Source organism: Sus scrofa, chromosome 12 (genome assembly GCF_054392235.1).
Source record: "Sus scrofa isolate SSC_HxYL_T2T_F1_AM1 chromosome 12, Sscrofa_HxYL_maternal_Yorkshire_Landrace_v2.0, whole genome shotgun sequence".
Classification (NCBI taxonomy): domain Eukaryota; kingdom Metazoa; phylum Chordata; class Mammalia; order Artiodactyla; family Suidae; genus Sus; species Sus scrofa.
Window position 1 is genome coordinate 44,140,914 of NC_139394.1, and position 16,250 is coordinate 44,157,163.

General features: G+C 57.2%; 2 protein-coding genes across 8 annotated transcripts in view; one reads left to right on the forward strand and one right to left on the reverse strand.

Moving 5' to 3' along the window:
• The window catches only part of C12H17orf50 (chromosome 12 C17orf50 homolog), a 34,004-nt gene extending 27,920 nt beyond the window's left edge, over positions 1–6,084 (reverse strand). For 3 of the 6 annotated variants that reach the window (XR_014821371.1, XR_014821372.1, XR_014821373.1), the window contains exons 1-4: positions 5,945–6,084; positions 5,450–5,561; positions 1,626–1,944; positions 1,361–1,524 (exon numbers count right to left, since the gene is read on the reverse strand). Coding sequence is in view for 2 of the 6 variants with exons in the window: in XM_084985119.1 (XP_084841245.1) it covers positions 1,108–1,217; positions 1,361–1,524; positions 1,626–1,944; positions 5,450–5,510 (654 nt within the window). In the remaining 4 variants the exon portion in view is untranslated. Of the gene's footprint in view, positions 1–854; positions 1,218–1,360; positions 1,525–1,625; positions 1,945–5,131; positions 5,215–5,449; positions 5,562–5,944 lie in introns of those variants that run through there. The other 3 variants (XM_084985120.1, XM_084985119.1, XR_014821374.1) reach the window with 3 other exon arrangements.
• Positions 5,469–16,121, forward strand: GAS2L2 (growth arrest specific 2 like 2). Of its 2 annotated transcripts, XM_021067400.2 has the most exons (7): positions 5,469–5,605; positions 7,229–7,442; positions 9,164–9,405; positions 10,780–10,887; positions 12,453–12,549; positions 13,166–13,418; positions 14,242–16,121. In XM_021067400.2, the coding sequence occupies exons 2-7, from the start codon at positions 7,430–7,432 to the stop codon at positions 15,785–15,787; spliced, it is 2,259 nt and encodes a 752-aa protein (XP_020923059.1). In that variant the 5' UTR covers positions 5,469–5,605; positions 7,229–7,429; the 3' UTR covers positions 15,788–16,121. The 2 variants fall into 2 exon arrangements, with proteins under 2 accessions (XP_020923059.1, XP_020923058.1); XM_021067399.2 differs by lacking the exon at positions 5,469–5,605 and having other exon boundaries at positions 6,941–7,442.
• The last annotated feature ends 129 nt before the right edge of the window (positions 16,122–16,250 follow it).

Sequence of the window (16,250 nt, forward strand, 5' to 3'; positions counted from 1 at the left end):
CCCACCGCACTCCCCAGGCCAGATGGAGACCCCCGTGTGGCAGGGGGAGGACAGGGGCCTCTCTGGATGTCTGCACTGCTGCAGGCGCTGGGGGCTCCGCAGGCTGGGGGAGCTTCGCGCTCACAATGGCCCCATTCTCCCGGCCACACACGAAGCATTCCAGGAGCACCCGCTGGCCAGCCAAAAATAGCTGGGATTCCTGGAGGAGGACCCAGCTCCCCAGCCTCCCCATCTTCCCATCTCAGCGTTTCAGGACTGCTCTGGTCCTGCCCTCTGCACACCTTGTCAGTGCCTCGTCTGAACACACTCTGACCTCAACCAGACCAGGCTGCCCAGAAGAGGGGAGGAAGGTCTGGCGAGCTTCAGCCCTCAGCTCCCAGTGGGCATTCCTGGCCCAGAGCCTTCATTTTCTTCTCTGTGCAGCCGGGAGAATAACCTTTGACTGCCCTTGGCCGCAAATGCTTTGTTCTGCCGTGTCCAGGGGGAAGTTCAGGGAGAAGGCTCTCTGCTGGCCCTTGCCCTTTTCCTTATGGCTTGAACCCAGGGGGAAATGACACTTTTTGGTGGGGGTGGGGCAGCATGCAGAAGTTCCTGAGCCAGAGATGGAATCGTGCCCCAGCAGTGACAACTGCCCTATCCTTAACCCACTAGTCCACCAGGGAATTCCAATCAAGGCACTCAAGTTCCTGCTGTGCCACAGCAGGATCAGCAGTGTCTCTGGAGCCCTTGGGACGTAGGTTCAATCCCCCGCCTGGCACAGTGGCTTAAAGGATCTGACGTTGCCGCAGCTGCCGCGCCTTGGATCTGATCCGTAAGCCAGCGAGGGCGGCCAAAAAAACAATCAAGGCACTGCCACTTTGATTAGGGGCTGTATTGAATGATTGGAGAGAAGGAGCAAGTTTCCCAGAGATTATTTTCTCAAGGCCATGTCTCTGCCCACCAAGCCAGAAGGACCTGAAACACCCAAGAGATGAGGGTGAGGCTAGGCCAGGGGAGGCGAATCAGGTGGGGGGTGGGCACTGCATGCTGCCCGGGGGCGGGGCCCTCGCGAGGCGCGGTTGGAGGAATGGAGCTCCAGGTGAGGTCGGGCGCTCCGTTGAGTGGGCGCTAGATGACAGGTGGGGCTGCGGCCTTCATCAGTGGGTTCGTGGTCGGCTCAGAGAGGGTGCGGGGTGCTCGGGGGGGGCCTCTGAGAAGGGGCACGTCCGTGGAGTGCGCTGGAGAGCGCTCGGCGTAAAGGGAGAGGAGAGGGTTGTGGGGAGTCTGGGTCCAGGTAAGGATGGAGGGCCGCACAGGACCGGAGTGGGGAGCGCTCAGGGGTCCCGGGCGGCCCCCGCGCCTCCCAAAGCCCGCTCCTCACCTAGGTCGGGGTGCTCCAGAATGCAGTGCGCCACGTAGGCTCGCAGGCTGTGCAGGTTCCTGCACTTCTTGCAGAAAAGGATCTCACAGCGCGCGCAGCCCCCGAGGCGCGGCCGCCGCCGCCGGGTCTCCAACACGCAACGCTCCTCCGGGGGGCTCCGCTTCCTGCGGGCAGGGGCCGTGGCGCTCAGGGCACCGCGCCGCCCGCTCCCGCCCGGGGCTCCAGCGCCGCTGCATCCCGCCCCGGAGGAGGGGCGCGCCCTCACCTGTCGGCTGGGGCGGCCAGGCTGCCGAGCAGCGCAAAGGGGCTGAACCAGGCCCAGAAGCCGCTGTCGGCGCGGCGCAGCAGCGCCACCTGTTGGGTGCTGGACTCCTGGCGCAGCGGGCTGTACGACACGGAGCCACGCTCGCGGCTCTCGCCGCCCCCCGCCAGCCGGCCCTCCGCCTCGCCCTCCGCCGCGAGCTCCTCCGGCGGCCTCTCCTCGTCTTCCTCCTCCTCCACCGACCCCTCCTCTGCGGCCTCGGCCGCGACCTCCCTGGCCCGCGGCTCCTCTACTTCCTTCTTCCACAAGGGGGTCTTCGCACCTGCGGGGGGACGCGGGGGAGGTGGGCAAAGAGCCCGGGTCCCCTGGCACTCTGACCCTAACACACCTCATGACCTACCTGAGCTGGTCGGAAAGATGAAAGGGCGCAGGGTATGACGATTTCGGCGGGGTGATTACATGCAGGTGGGACGCTGCTGGGCTAACTGGAAAGTAACACCTCTGCTGGGAGGTGTCCATGCCCCACCCTGTGCCCTGTGGTCCGCTGGTTCTGGGGAGCTAGACTCATAAGGGAAGAAAGGGGAGAGAAGGGCAGGAAAGATACAATTCCTGGGGCTTGCCCTAAAAAGGTTAAGAAAAATTTCTATTGATCCTTACCCATCCTGTTTAAAGAGGTTGGAGACAAAAGGAGGTGATAATACAGCTAGGGTTCCAGCCCACATATATCGAGCACCACCGGCATGTAATCACCCCATTCAACTCTTCAGCCCTTTCACCTTTCCGACCAGCTCTGGTAGGTGATGAGGTATGTAACAGACAGGCCTCTGAATTTCATCTAAGACTTGGTCTTTTTTTTTTTTTTTTTTTTTAGGGCCACACCTGGGGCATATGAAAATTCCTGGGCTAGAGGTCAAATCCAAGCTGCAGCTGCCAGCCTACACCACAGCCATAGAAACTTTGGGATCCAAGCTGAGTCTGTGACCTACACCATGGCTCATGGCACTGCCAGAACCTTAACCCACTGAGAGAGGCCAGGGATCAAACCCACATCCTCATGGATACTAGTCAGGTACTTAACTCCCTGAGTCACGATGGGAATTCCAGCCTTGGCCTGTTTTGTTTGCCTGTTTGTCTTTTGCCTCTGCGGAAGTTCCCAGGCCAGGGATTGAACCTGTGCATGGCAGGTCCTTAACCCACTGGGCCACCTGGGAACTCCTCATCCAAGACTTTTGAAACCTTTCAAGAAAAGTTGTTTCAGAAGTTCCTCTGTGACCCAGCAGGTTAAGGACCTGGAATTGTCACTGCTGTGGCTCTGGTCACTGCTGTGGTGGGGGTTTGATCCCTGGCTTAGGAACTTCCACATGCTTCAGGTGTGGCCAATATGTAAAAAAAAATTTTGGGAAAGAGAGAGGAGAGGGCTTGTACTTGGATGGGAAATTAAGAAAAGGCTGGACTTCTCCTCTGGGGTTGCCATGGTGATGGGTGGTTGGTCCACCATGGAGTCAAGAGACCAGCCAGCCCTGCCCTGCCTCCAGCCCCACTCACTGTGTTTATCCATTCTTCCAAAAGCTATGCTGCCCTCTTCTCCCGATCAGGCACTGTGATGAGAGGAATTTCCCAGACCCCATAAAACTTGGCCTGGTCTCCAGGGCCTCTGTTGGGTTTCAAGGGGGCGGGGGTAGAACCTCACCTGCCCATAGGGTTCCATCCCAGAATAGCTGCCTTTTCTAGAGCTTCTAAAGGCACCCAAAACTCTACCTACTCTCTTGGGAGGGTATTAAAAGGGATAGAGGTGACTTTGGACCCTAAGAGCCTGGGATCAAATCCTAGCCCTGCCACATAAATATAAAAACTCCCTGAGCTTTTGCATATTATCTCTCTGGCTCAGCAGTAACAAACCCAACTAGTATCCATGACAATGCGGGTTCGATCCCTGGCATCTCTCAGTGAGTTAAGGATCCGGCATTGCCATGAGCTGTGGTGTAGGTCACAGAGACAACTTGGATCTGATGTTGCTGTGGCTGTGGGGCAGGCCGGGAGCTACAGCTCCAATTCAACCCCTAGCCTGGGAACCTCCATATGCCACGGGTTGTGCCCTAAAAAGACAAAAAAAAAGAGAGAGAGAGAGAGAGAGAGAGAGATGGTGCTGCAGTAGCAGACTTTACCTGGCCCACAGAAAGCACTTTAAGCATTACATTTATTTGCATCACTATTTTCTCTCCTCCCCTTCCTGCTTTATGCCTATCCTTCTTTACCCCTGCTCCTCATCCCACCCACTTGCAGGTCACCACCTTAGCTTTGAGGAGCAGAGGACATAGCACCAAACGCCATAGGAAGTAGCGCTCAGGCAAGAGCCAGGTGTGGCTCCTGAATGTTCTATATGTGTGTTCGAGAGCTAGGGCTGGAAACTTGGGGACATTCCTTGTATTCCTGGCCTGACAGTGGGGTATATGGCAGAGTCAGGAGTATTCGAGGAGCAGAGGGTGCAAACCCAGGTCTGGAGAGTCTCAGTCTGATGGACTATAGTTGCTAGAGTCAAGGAGATCCCAGTCTGATACGGGAACATGATATGGTTCCTCAAGGCTGAAGTGGGGGGGATGAGATCCCTTCCTTCAGGCATCTCCCAGTTTGGTGGAGGAAGTTTAGTGGGATGTTGAACAAAGAGAGAAAACCAATCCCCAGGACTCTCATGGGAGCAACCCCATCGAGAATGGTGAAGAGTCTAAAATTTTACCCTATTTGCAAGCTAGCAAGTTAGCTTGATGTATTTTCATAGGCTCTGAATCAGAGGTAAAGGACTACATTTCTCATGACACAGCAGCATCAGCATATTTATGTCACTTCCTCTTGGCCCACTGTCCCATAGCTGCCACCAGGATGGGGGCCATGATATACCTGCATATGCAGTGGTTTGCGTTATAAGAGGAATCCTGAGTTTAGGGAGCCTTAATCTTTTATAATGGGCAGTAGGCAAACATGTTCTTTGCTCCAGAAAAAGACATTATGTCTTCCAAAGGTGTTTACTGTAAAAAACACCCTTGGAAAGGGCGGTAGGTCTACTTGCAAAACACGCAAAAATGGGTAAGACCCATGTAGAACTGTCCCTCCCCAAACCCCATTCTCCTTCATTTACTAAAAGAGCTTATAGCCACCTTGGTTCTTGATTGCAAATTTCAAAGTCTCGCCCTGGCTAATTTAAAGAAAAAGAATAGTGAGGAGCTCCCATTGTGGCTCAAGAAGTTAAGAACCCAACTAGTATCCATGAGGATATAGGTTCCATCCCTGGCCTCACTCAGTGGATTAAAAGATCCAGCATTGCCAAAAGTTGTGGCATGGGTCGTGGATGTGGCTGGGATCTGGTGTTGCTATGGCTGGGGTGTCGGCCAGTGGCTATGGCTCCAATTCAACCCTTAGCCTGGGAACCTCCATATGCCCTGGGTGTGGCCCTAAAAAAAAAAAAAAAGACAAAAAATAGAGAAAGAAAAAGAAAAAGAATAATGAGAACTCACAGAATGGCTTGACAACCAGAAGGCAGATTCTCTCTTTGGGGCTGGGGCCCTCTTCCCTAATTTCAAGAAAGTTCCACCTAATACTGAACAAAATAGGATTCTGTTAGCAAGAAAGGAAAAGAAATAGCTCCTCTATATTGAGGCAAACAGCCTCTAGCTCCCAGTGACCTGTTTCCTGGTTTTCACGCTCTTAGGTAGACCCCTCCCAAGTGAAATAAAGCTGACCTAGGTAACTGATAGGATATTGTGGAAATGGTGGCCTGTGACTTTCTAGGTTAGGTAATAAAACACCCTGTGGCTTCTCTCTTGTTCTCTCACCCTGGGGAAAGCCGGCTGCCATGTCATGGGGACACTCAATCAACCCTATGGAGAGGTCCATCTACTGAGGAACCAAGGCTTCTTGCCAGCTTCAGTTTTCTTGTTTCCTCGTCTGTAAAATGGGTACAACAACCATCACTTTGATGCCTTTCGAAGGTAATTAGAAAAAAAAATTATCTTCTAAAACGTAAAGAAAAGCCCTGCATAATCTGCGACCTCATTTCCTTTCTGCCTCATATCCTACCTATCGTGGCTGTTCCTGGAATATGGCAAGCATCATCCTGCCTGGAGGCTTTGCACTGGCTGTTCCCTCTGCCCGAGTACCCTTCCCGCAGATACCTGCTGGGCTTCCTTCTTCCTTTCTCTCAGGGTGCTGCTCACGTTTCACTGTATCAGCGGGGACTCCTGACCGCCTTATAAAAATACCCCCCCCCCAACACGCATCTCCTTTAGCCCTTGAGTTTTCTCCCTGGTATGTCCCACCATCTGACTTACTATAGGTTTACATGTGGTATCTGTCATCCATCATCCAGCAACATGTCAGCAGCCTCCATGAGGTCAGGGGCCTTGTTTACAGCTCCATCTTCAGGCCTATGATGGTGCGTGGCATGCAGTAGGTACTCAGGACATGTTTGTTGAATGACTGCATTGCTGTGGCTGTGGGGTGAGGTGCTATGACTGACAACCCGCTCTGGAGGAATCACATGGGTAGAGTGGGTGATGGAGCAGGTTCTTGAGAGAAAGTGGGGATCCCGGTGCACGGACAGGGCTGCTGGGAGAATCAGGGTGAGCTGGGACCCACCCAGTCCTGACAGTGGAAAGTATCGTTCCTCTATTCCTAGATATTATCAGTCCCATTTTGCAGTCGAGGCAACTAAGGCAGACAGAAGCTAGGTTGCAGTGAAGGGCACAGAGGGATTCGGGAAAGGGTCCAAGACCAGACTCAGCTGTTTGGACTCCACTGCTGTGTCTATTTCATCCCCATCCGGTAGTGCTCACTAAACACCAAGGGGATCCAGCAAACACGCCCTGGCCTGATTCTCTCACCTGTTTCCCCAAAGCCCCCACCTGGGTCAACCAGCCTCAGCCTCTCCTCTGCTCCCCGGGCTTCAGGGCAGGCTCAGCAGGGGAGGCAATGCCAGAAAGGGTTAACAAGGAGTGTTTGTAGCAGCCGCTGTCTCCAGGGAGAGGAAAGCACTGGAGGCCGACAGCCAGACTCCAGGCCGGCCGGTGGGGGGTGGGAGGCAGCCGCCAGCGCAGCCTGTCCAGCCCTGGGGGGAGAGAGGAGTGCCCAAACATCCATCCGTCCTGGGAGGTGGTGACCTTGGAGCAGACTGGGCAGCTGGGGCGTGAGGTCGCTGCGGGGCTACCAAGTAGGAAAGTTCTGGCAGGGACTGAGGAATGTGGGGGGGCGGGAGCCCAGCCTGGCCCAGCCGGGTGGCAGCGGTGGCGGTGGCTGAAGCCAGCAGCAAGTAGCAGAGCGGTCCCAGGCTCTGGGAGGCTGGAAGGGAAGCCTTGAGTTAGGGAGAGAGAACCAGTCAAGACCCAGCAGGTGGCAGGAGGGAAGACACGGCTGGGGGAGAGAGGAGGCGCCCGCCCCCTCGAGCCATGTCTCAGCCCCAGACTCGGAGGAGGAGGCCTGGGACCCTGAGGCCTCCGGTGCGCAGCATCCGGCCTTTTAAGTCCAGCGAACAGTACCTGGAAGCCATGAAGGAGGACCTGGCCGAGTGGCTTCGGGATCTCTACGGACTGGACATCAATGCGGCCAACTTCCTGCAGGTGCTGGAGACGGGCCTGGTGCTGTGCCGGCATGCCAACGCTGTCACCGAGGCTGCCCTGGCCTTCCTGACGGAGGCACCTGCCCGAGCCCGAAAGATCCCCCTGCCCCAGGCGGGGGTTTCCTGCAACGGGGCCGCCCAGCCTGGCACCTTCCAGGCCCGGGACAATATCTCCAACTTCATCCAGTGGTGTCGCAAGGAGATGGGCATCCAAGGTAACCACCTGGGCCCCCCCGCACCCCCCCCCGGCCCTTGCGGGGCGTCCATCTCCTCTTGAAGCTGAGGGCTGCAGTGGGGTTCAGGAACCAGGTCCTGCTTCTAGATTTGCCTGGATCCAGTTCATCCCCTTTCATGCCTTGGTTTCCCCATCTCGTAGTAAATCCCTGATTAAAAAAAAAAAGTGTTGGGGAGTTCCCATCATGGCTCAGTGGAAATGAATCTGACTAGCACCCAGGAGGATGCAAGTTCCATTCCTGACCTCGCTCAGCGGGTTAAGGGTCTGGCGTTTCCGTGAGCTGTGGTGTAGGTCGCAGACTTGGCTCAGATCCCATGTTGCTGTGGCTCTGGCTGTGGTGTAGGCCGGCAGCTGTAGCTCCAATTCGACTCCTAGCCTGGGAACCTCCATATGCCAAGAGTGCAGCCCTAAAAGGACGAAAAAAAAAAAAAAAAAGGTGTATTGATTAAGCAATGACCACATATCTCCATCGGGTTGAGCACCATATGCTGGGCACTGCGGGCTGGGAGGACTGAGAACCAGTGCCCAGGAGTTCGCAGGCCAGGAAGAGAGATGGCTGAGAAGATGCCTAAATTACAGCCCAATGAGATAGAAGTTCAAGTGAGGCATCTGTGCTGAAGAGACTGGAGGAAATGGTCATGTGATGAGAAAGACCAAATAGAGGCAAGAGATTTGAGCTGAGTCTTGGGGAATAAACAGAAGGTGGGGAGGAAAGGGAGTTCTAGGCAGGGTGACAGCACAGACAGAGGCAGAAAGAAGGCGTGTGTGTGTGTGTGTGTGTGTGTGTGTGTGTGTTTGGGCTACAGTGAGGCGGGGAGGGGCCAGGGGAGGCAAGTGGACATTAGGGAGGGGCCAGTCATGCTGGGGGGCTTTCAGGACTCAGGGAGTGACATATCCGGATCCCTCCTTCAATTCCCAGGCCTTGGACCCAGCAGTGGGGAGGAAGCCGGATGGCCCATCGTCCTCCAGGCCAAAGGCAGTGGGGGTGAGGCAGAGGGAAAGGTCAGGCCCCAGCTACCGGCTGGTGGCAACACAAGAAAAAGCAGGATGGGAGGGTTGATCGCAGCTGGTGTTTTACAGGGTACACCACGTGCTAGACACTGCCTGCAAGCACATAACCATCCCCGCAACAACCCAAGAAATAGACTACATTCCCATTTTACAGAAGAGGAGACTGAGGCTGGGACCCAGCCGGTTGGGTGGGAGTGTCAGGATTCCAACGCTAGCAGTTGGGCTCCTGAGCCTGTGCTCAACCCAGCCTGGTTATACGTGGGCTGGGGGTTGAGTTCAGGGGGGTCCTGGTGGATACTGCAGGTGAGAGGCATGGCTGGCAAGCAGGATAAACTGCTTCTTGCTCCTGGACCCGTCCTGACAAACAGAGCGGGGAGAGGGGCAGGTGGGGTTAGTAAGTTCGTTCCTTCACTCGCTCAGTCTGGGCCAATTCTTCCCACCCACCCCCACCTCTCCCATTAGGCGGCCACCCTGTCTGCACTGCCAGAGCAGTTCTGCCTAGACACCTCCCAGGGGCTGGCTAGACTCCAAGATCATGAGATGCAACCTCCCGTCCCCTGCCCTTCCCACGCCCCGCCCATGTCTGCCACCCGGGTCCAGGTCCAGGATGACCCCGCACTGGGGCAGCCGGGCAGGTCAGCGGGGGGCTCAGGCCGCCTACCCTCCCTTCCCCTCTCTCGCCCGGGCCAGAGGTGCTGATGTTCGAGACGGAGGACCTGGTGCTGCGCAAGAACGTGAAGAACGTGCTTCTGTGCCTGCTGGAGCTGGGTCGCCGGGCCTGGCGCTTCGGCGTCGCGGCGCCCACCCTGGTGCGGCTGGAGGAGGAGATCGACGAGGAGCTGCGGCAGGAGCTGGCCCTACCCCCGCCCGACCCCCCGCCGCCCGAGCCCCCTAGACGCCGGCCCTGCCACTTCCGCAACCTGGACCACGTGGTGAGGGCTCCGGACACGCCCCCCAAGGCCCCGCCTTCCTCCGCCCCGCCCCCTTCCCCCTCCCTCTCGGGCCCCCTCTGCGGCACCCTCTTCCTGAGCTCCACTCCGACCCCACCCAGACATGCACTGTGTGGCTTTTAATAAGTCATGTCCACTTTGATCCTCGCCCTCATCGTTTTTATTATGAATCCAGCAGCTCCTCCTCGCTCATTTAAACCCCGTGGCCCGCTTGTTAAGAACCCAGACTCCAGCACCTTCTTTTTTTTTTTTTTTTTTTTTTTTGTCTTTTTGCTATTTCTTTGGGCCGCTCCTGCGGCATATGGAGGTTCCCAGGTGAGGGGTCGAATCGGAGCTGTAGCCACCAGCCTACGCCAGAGCCACAGCAACGCAGGATCCGAGCCGCGTCTGCAACCTACACCACAGCTCACGGCAACGCCGGATCGTTAACCCACTGAGCAAGGGCAGGGTCCGAACCCACAACCTCATGGTTCCTAGTCGGATTCGTTAACCACTGCGCCACGACGGGAACTCCGAGCAGCACCTTCTCTGATAGCTTGATTCAAGTCTTATTTCTACTGCTTTGCGGCTGTGTGACTTTGGGCAAATTACTTGCCCTCTCAGCCTCGGTTCCCTTCTCTGTTCTGTGGGGATGTAACCGTGTCTGCCTTCCACGACCGCCGTGGGTATTAAATGAGCCTGTGCACATGAAGCACTCAGGCCCGTGTCCCGCACAGAGGTTCCTGTCGTTGGGCTTAGTTCTGACTTCTACCACCAAGGAATTGGGATCAGGGAGGTTTCTTTTTTTTTGTCTTTATCTAGGGCCGCATGTGCGGCATATGGAGGTTCCCAGGCTAGGGGTCTAATCGGAGCTGTAGCTGCGGGTCTACGCCAGAGCCACAGCAACGCGGGATCCCAGCCGCGTCTGCAACCTACACCACAGCTCGGCAACGCCGGATCGTTAACCCACTGAGCAAGGGCAGGGATCAAACCCGCAACCTCATGGTTCCTAGCTGGATTCGTCAACCACTGAGCCACGACGGGAACTCCTCAGGGAGGTTTCTTAACTTGCCCAGGGCCCATGGAGGCAGCACTCCAACCCAAACCTGTCAGATTCCAAGGTCCACCTTAACCATCACACTCCACTGCCTGTCAGGTGACCCACTAGGATGCTGGGCCATAGGTGACCCTGGAAGGTCTTGTTCTCGTTGAGTCATTAAAGGTCTCCTCTACTTGCTTCTCGGCCTCCAGCCCTGACTCAGCAGAAACCTTGGGGTTGGGGGCAGGCAGGACCTGCACTGGGCTTGACCCGGCGTGCAGGGGAGCTTGGGTACCTGGGCAGAGGGGAGAGCCGAGCCCATTGCCTTCTGCCTGCAGGTGCAGAGCCTGGTGAGCCACTGCACGTGCCCGGTGCAGTTCTCCATGGTCAAGGTGTCGGAGGGGAAGTACCAGGTGGGAGACTCCAACACCCTCATCTTCATCCGAGTAAGTCCTGGGACGCGGGGTCGAGGGCCCCCCACTCCCACCCCCCGGGGCCAGGAGAATCAGGTTTCCTTCCATGGGACTTTGCCCAGGCCTGAAGGTAAGGACAGGAAATCACCATTCAGCCCCCCCTCCCCCCCCCCGCCCCAGTTATCAGGCCTTGGGATTTTGCTTGTCTTCCCTCGATGAATTCTGGAAGATTTCTGGCAAAGTTGGCAAGCATGTCCCCTCCTCCCATTAGGGCAGCCAGAACTAGACACACACCCCGGCCATCTGCCTCCACCTTAGCATAGTTTAGAGGGTATCCCCAGGCAGAAGTTGGGATGAAAGGTACTCCCAATTTTCCACCCATAGGCTTGGTCAGAGCCAGGGGCCTGCGACCCCCAAGTTTGTGTTCCCTGCAAGGAACCCCACAGTCCACCCCTCACATGCCCAGCTTGGCACATCCTGCAGAGTGAATGCTGATACAGGCCTGAATGGTGCCTCCCACTACCTCCTGCCCTACACCTGGCTGGCCTCACCTGGGCCGGCCTGCACTTGAGGGTGTGGCCGGTGGCTCAGGGCACAGCTAAGCCCTCTCCCTGGGCAAGGCCTCACCTGAGGGCAGAGCCAGCTCCCTGAGCCCTGTGAGGTCAGGGTGGATGGAAACGTGGCCTCACATTTCCACTGAGGAAGTGGAGTCCTGGGGAGAGTACATGACCTGGAGGGGGGTGGGGTCTTGAGTGTGTGTGTGTGTCTTTTTTTGTCTTTTCTAGGACTGCACCTGTGGCATATGGAGGTTCCCAGGCTGGGGGTGAAATTGGAGCTGCAGCTGCTGGCCTACACCGCAACCACAGCAGTGCTGGATTCTTAACTCACTGAGCGAGGCCAGGGATCGAACCTGAAACCTCATGGTTCCTAGTCAGATTCGTTAACCTCTGCGCTATGATGGGAACTCTTTGTGGGGTCTTTAACACACATTACAGAGCAAAGCCAGGGCCCTGTTTCTTTCTTTCTTTCCTTTTTTTTTTTTTTTGCTTTTTAGGGCTGCAACAGTGGCGTGTGGAGGTTCCGGTTTAGGGGTCTAATCACAGCTACAGCTGCCAGCCTATGCCAGAGCCACAGCAACGCCAGATCTGAGCCGCGTCTGCACCCCATACCACAGCTCACGGCAACGCCAGATCCTCGACCCACTGAGCAAGGCCAGGGATTGAACCCGCAACCTCATGGTTCCTAGTCAGATTCGTTAACCACTGAGCCTCGACGGGAACTCCTCCCCAGGACCCCGTTTCTGATACAAGGTGTGAGCCTCTTCACAGTGAAGGGAGAGAAGAGTCTGGGGCCAGACTACACACTGCCTATGAGATCCTGTCTTGCTGTGGGGCAACTTCCGGTTTGGCAGCTTGGCTTTCACCCTCACATGTGTCATCCGATGCTGGTCACAGAGGGGACTCAGGCTGCAAAATATGCGCACTCCCAAGTACACTTGCGTGCATGTGTGCATGGATGGAAGCGAGCACAGGAGGCCCACAGGCTGGTTCTGAGAGAGGGGACATCCTCACTCTGCTCCCCATCACTGCCCCCTGCAGATCCTCCGGGACCACGTGATGGTGCGTGTCGGGGGCGGCTGGGACACGCTGGGTCACTATCTGGACAAACATGATCCCTGCCGGTGCACATCCCTCTGTGAGTCCTCTGAGAGTCCCTTCCCTGTGACTCTGGGCTGGGAGGCTGGAAGCAGAGGTGGGTGGTAGGCCTAGTCTCTAGGGACAAGAGGTGCGCAAGGGTTGGAGGAGGGAAGATATAGCAGGTACAGGTAGGTGTGTGTGGCCTCTCAGCTCTGGGAGGAAAGCTGGGCCGCCATGGTGCGGTACCACTTTCAGCCACAGGATGGCGCCAAACACAGAGACTCAGCATTTGGTCAAGGTGCATATTGGCAGGGCTTAGGTCTGGCTCCAATGTCCACAGTGGTGGCACCCAGCATAATGTGGAAGGGTCTTTAGTCTTCCTGTAATTTCCATCAGCACCTCAAGCCACCCCAAATAAGCATGAAATCTAAGTAAAAGATGTGGACTTGCAATACAAATGCAGCTTTAAATTAAGTTCCCCAGTTGGGTCCTCTGACCAGATTTCATCCCCTAAACTCCTCTTATCAGGACATTCTGGTCCCTGTCACAGTAGGTCCCACTGTCTCTAATAGGGGATTCAGGGTGTGGGACAGATGGGGGAGGGAGCAATGGACCCTATCAGCAGGAATGTAACCCTTCCCTCCTCTCCTTTCCTCTGGGGGCTGTGTTGGTAGCACACAAGGCGGGTGACTTCCTGAAGCCCCCTGCCTCACCGGTGCAGCATGAAGTGAGGGTGCAGGATGGGCCCTCCCAGCCTCAGCCTACAATGACCATCAGCCGCTCCCAGAGCCCCCCACCTCCTGTGGACTGGAAGACATACACCTCTTTGGGTGGAAAGCTGAGGCCCCCCGCCGCCTCCTCCCCCAGACCCCGCTGTGAACAGAGAGCAGGGGCAGGGATCGTCCGAAAGACAGCACCATTCGTGAGGTACAAGGGAGCAGGGACAGGGCAGGGCCTCTTTCTGCTTTGGAGTCCACGTTCTCAGAGACCAGCCCATTCCAAGATAAGGGGAGCAGGTCTCCCAGCAGTTTCCCTACCGCAGAAAGACCTCAGGTGCTCAGAACCAAAAAAGCGCCAGGTACCATTACAATCATCTAGCGACTTCACATGTCCTCCCATTTCACAGATGAGGAGGCTGAGGCCCATAAAGGAAACAGACTTCCCCAAGGTCCTTCTGCCATTTCATGGTAGAGCAGAAACTAAGACGCTGCCCACCCATGGCTCGTGACCTGCAGCTGTGGGATCAGAAGCAACCTGGGGTCCAGACCAGGCTGCTTTCTTTCTTCCCCTTTTTTCTTTTTAGGGCCAGTGCAGCATATGGAAGTTCCTAGGCTGGGGGTCAAACTGGAGCTGCAGCTGCCGGCCTACATCACAGCCACAGCAACGCCAGATCTGAGCTGCATCTGTGACCTACACTACAGCTCACAGCAACGCCGTATCCTTAACCCACTGAGGGGGGCCAGGGATTGAACCCGCATCCTCATGGGTACTAGTCAGGTTCATTACCACTGAGCCGCAGTGGGAACTTCCAGGCTGCTTTCTAATCGGCTATACAAGGAATGGGGGGGGGGGAATAGGCTTAAACCGTATCCACTGTAAGAGTCTCTGGCAGGCACAGGGGGAGAAGGAGCATCTGCTTCATTCAACACGAACTCTGTCCCCTAGGGTTCTGGCTGGGGAAAGGCCATCCCTTTCCAGAGCCAGGGGACTGGATTAAATGACCCTGCCAGCCTGTGATTCTCCCTGTCAGGTGCCAGGAGAAATCGCTCACCCCATCTCAGAGGCAGCTGCCAGCCGGGGACAGTGCACCCAGCCACCAATTGTCATCCACCCCTTGGGAGCAAGACCCACAGCTCACCTCCTCAGGGAAGAGAGGGGTCAGATACCCCCCTGAACTCCCCAGGGGAAGGACTCCTACATCTTGGGTTCGTGAAGAGACAGACAGTCGGGGAACTCATGCCAGGACTTCCACCCCCCAGAGATGCCGAGCCCCTGAGGCCACCGTCAGAGGGACACCAGCAAGACGACCATCTCCCCTGCCTCGTTCCTCCAGCCCAGCCAAGCCCGCGGGCCCCAGGCCACCACCCCAGGGTGAAGCCGAGGGTGCTTCCTCCCAGCTCAGGGAGCCAGCATCCGTTTGTCCTCCATCCCCTGCTAAAGGACCCACCAAGATCCCAGTCTGGTTGCCCCCAGCTCGCCCCCCAACTCCAGGAAGAAGCTTTCCAGGTACTGCAGGTGGAGGTCCCAGGACAGAACTGGGGAGGGGCCCCAGTCCATTAAGGGCCATCACTGGGGACCTGTCTGGGTCCAGACATGAGGGCTGCTCTGTGGAAGAGCGGCAAGAGGACCATAAACTGGAAGTCCAGGTGACAGCAGAGGCTGGAGAGCCCTGGGGCCTGGGCCCCCAGCGTCAGGAGGGGAGGTACGTGCCCCTGCCCTTGGGCGGGGCCAAGGAGCAAGCCATCAACCACAGCCTGCAGGAGGAACTTTCCGCCAACATGAAGCTGCTGGAGGTGGGGGGTGCCCGCCCCCACGGCACAGGGGCTGGGGTCATTCCCCGAAGTGGGGTCTACGTTCCCAGCCTGGGTGGGCGGTGGCCTGAGCCTGGGGGTCCTTATGACAAAGTCATCCAGGAACTGGCTCAGGGCCCCCCACCCCTTCTTAGAGTGGACCTGGGAGCCTGGAACTCCGCCCCTGGAGGCTCCCCTAAGGCGGCTCTAACTGCAGGCTCAGGAAGCCCAAGAGGGAACCCGGGAGAGAGCAGGTTGAGGACAAAGGCAAGCCTGAGTGCCAAGGGCACCAGGACAAGGACGGTCCCACCTCAAGGAGGGCAGGACTGCTCAGCCCCTGCTGTGCCTGCCAGCCCAGAGGCCCCCACACCTTCACTCTCAGACCCCAGTTCTGAGAAAGGCGAGTCATGGGCAGCCAAGGGCAAGAGAACACTCCGGAAGCCCCAGCGAGTCCCATCCATCTACAAGCTGAAGCTAAGGCCCAGGCTCCGGCCCCGGAGAGACCACAGGCCTGAGAAGCGGCCGTCTCGAATCCCCAAGCCGCTGACCTACTTCCGCCTGGGTCCAACCAGGGCACCCCCCGGGGGCAGGCTGGTGACAGCAGCTCTGGGCAGCAAGGGAGGGGTGGCAACCCCGGGGAAGGGAGCCTCGGCAGGGGAGGAGGAAGAAGGAAAGCAGGGGAGCAAGCCAGCCGCCCCACTGGAGAGCAGCCCCCAGCCCCTGGAAGGTCAGGGGAAGCAGCGGCTTCAAGTCTCCCTCTCACCTGAAGAGGAGTCTTGGGTCTGAGAAGGCGCTTCTGCTCACGAGCCTGTGGGTGTAGGGAGGAGGGTCGTGAGAAGACGCTCACGTACGCGTCCAGTCCATCGCACGTCCAGTGGCAGGAACAGAAGGGAAGGTCCCTCACCTCAATACAGGGCCTTGGCCCGGAGACAAATACAGACTCAATCTGCTCAACTGAGCAGAAGGGCGACCCATCGGTCCCACTCCAGCTCCAGGGTGGTGGGGTACCCTCTCCCAGAGCAGCTCCCCAAACTCCTGAACTCTATCCTCTGGCCATGCCCACTGTTTCCGCAGCTCTTCTAACTTATTAAACACCAGTGGGTCTGTTCCTGAGCCCCCAGCGCCATGAGTCCAACTGTGTGGTGCAGGAAGGTGTGTGCAGACACCTTCCCACTTGGGAAGAAGGGGATAGGGGAGCGAGTGGGGGTGAGAGGATCCCCTGCTCCAGGCTCAGCTGACCTGGCCAGGG

Coding starts and splice junctions, on each gene's coding strand:
- GAS2L2 (XM_021067399.2), top strand. CDS start 7,058: ATGTCTCAGCCCCAGACTCGGAGGAGGAGGCCTGGGACCCTGAGGCCT. Junction 9,406..10,779: donor TCCGCAACCTGGACCACGTG/GTGAGGGCTCCG, acceptor TTCTGCCTGCAG/GTGCAGAGCCTGGTGAGCCA. Junction 13,419..14,241: donor AAGACAGCACCATTCGTGAG/GTACAAGGGAGC, acceptor TCTCCCTGTCAG/GTGCCAGGAGAAATCGCTCA.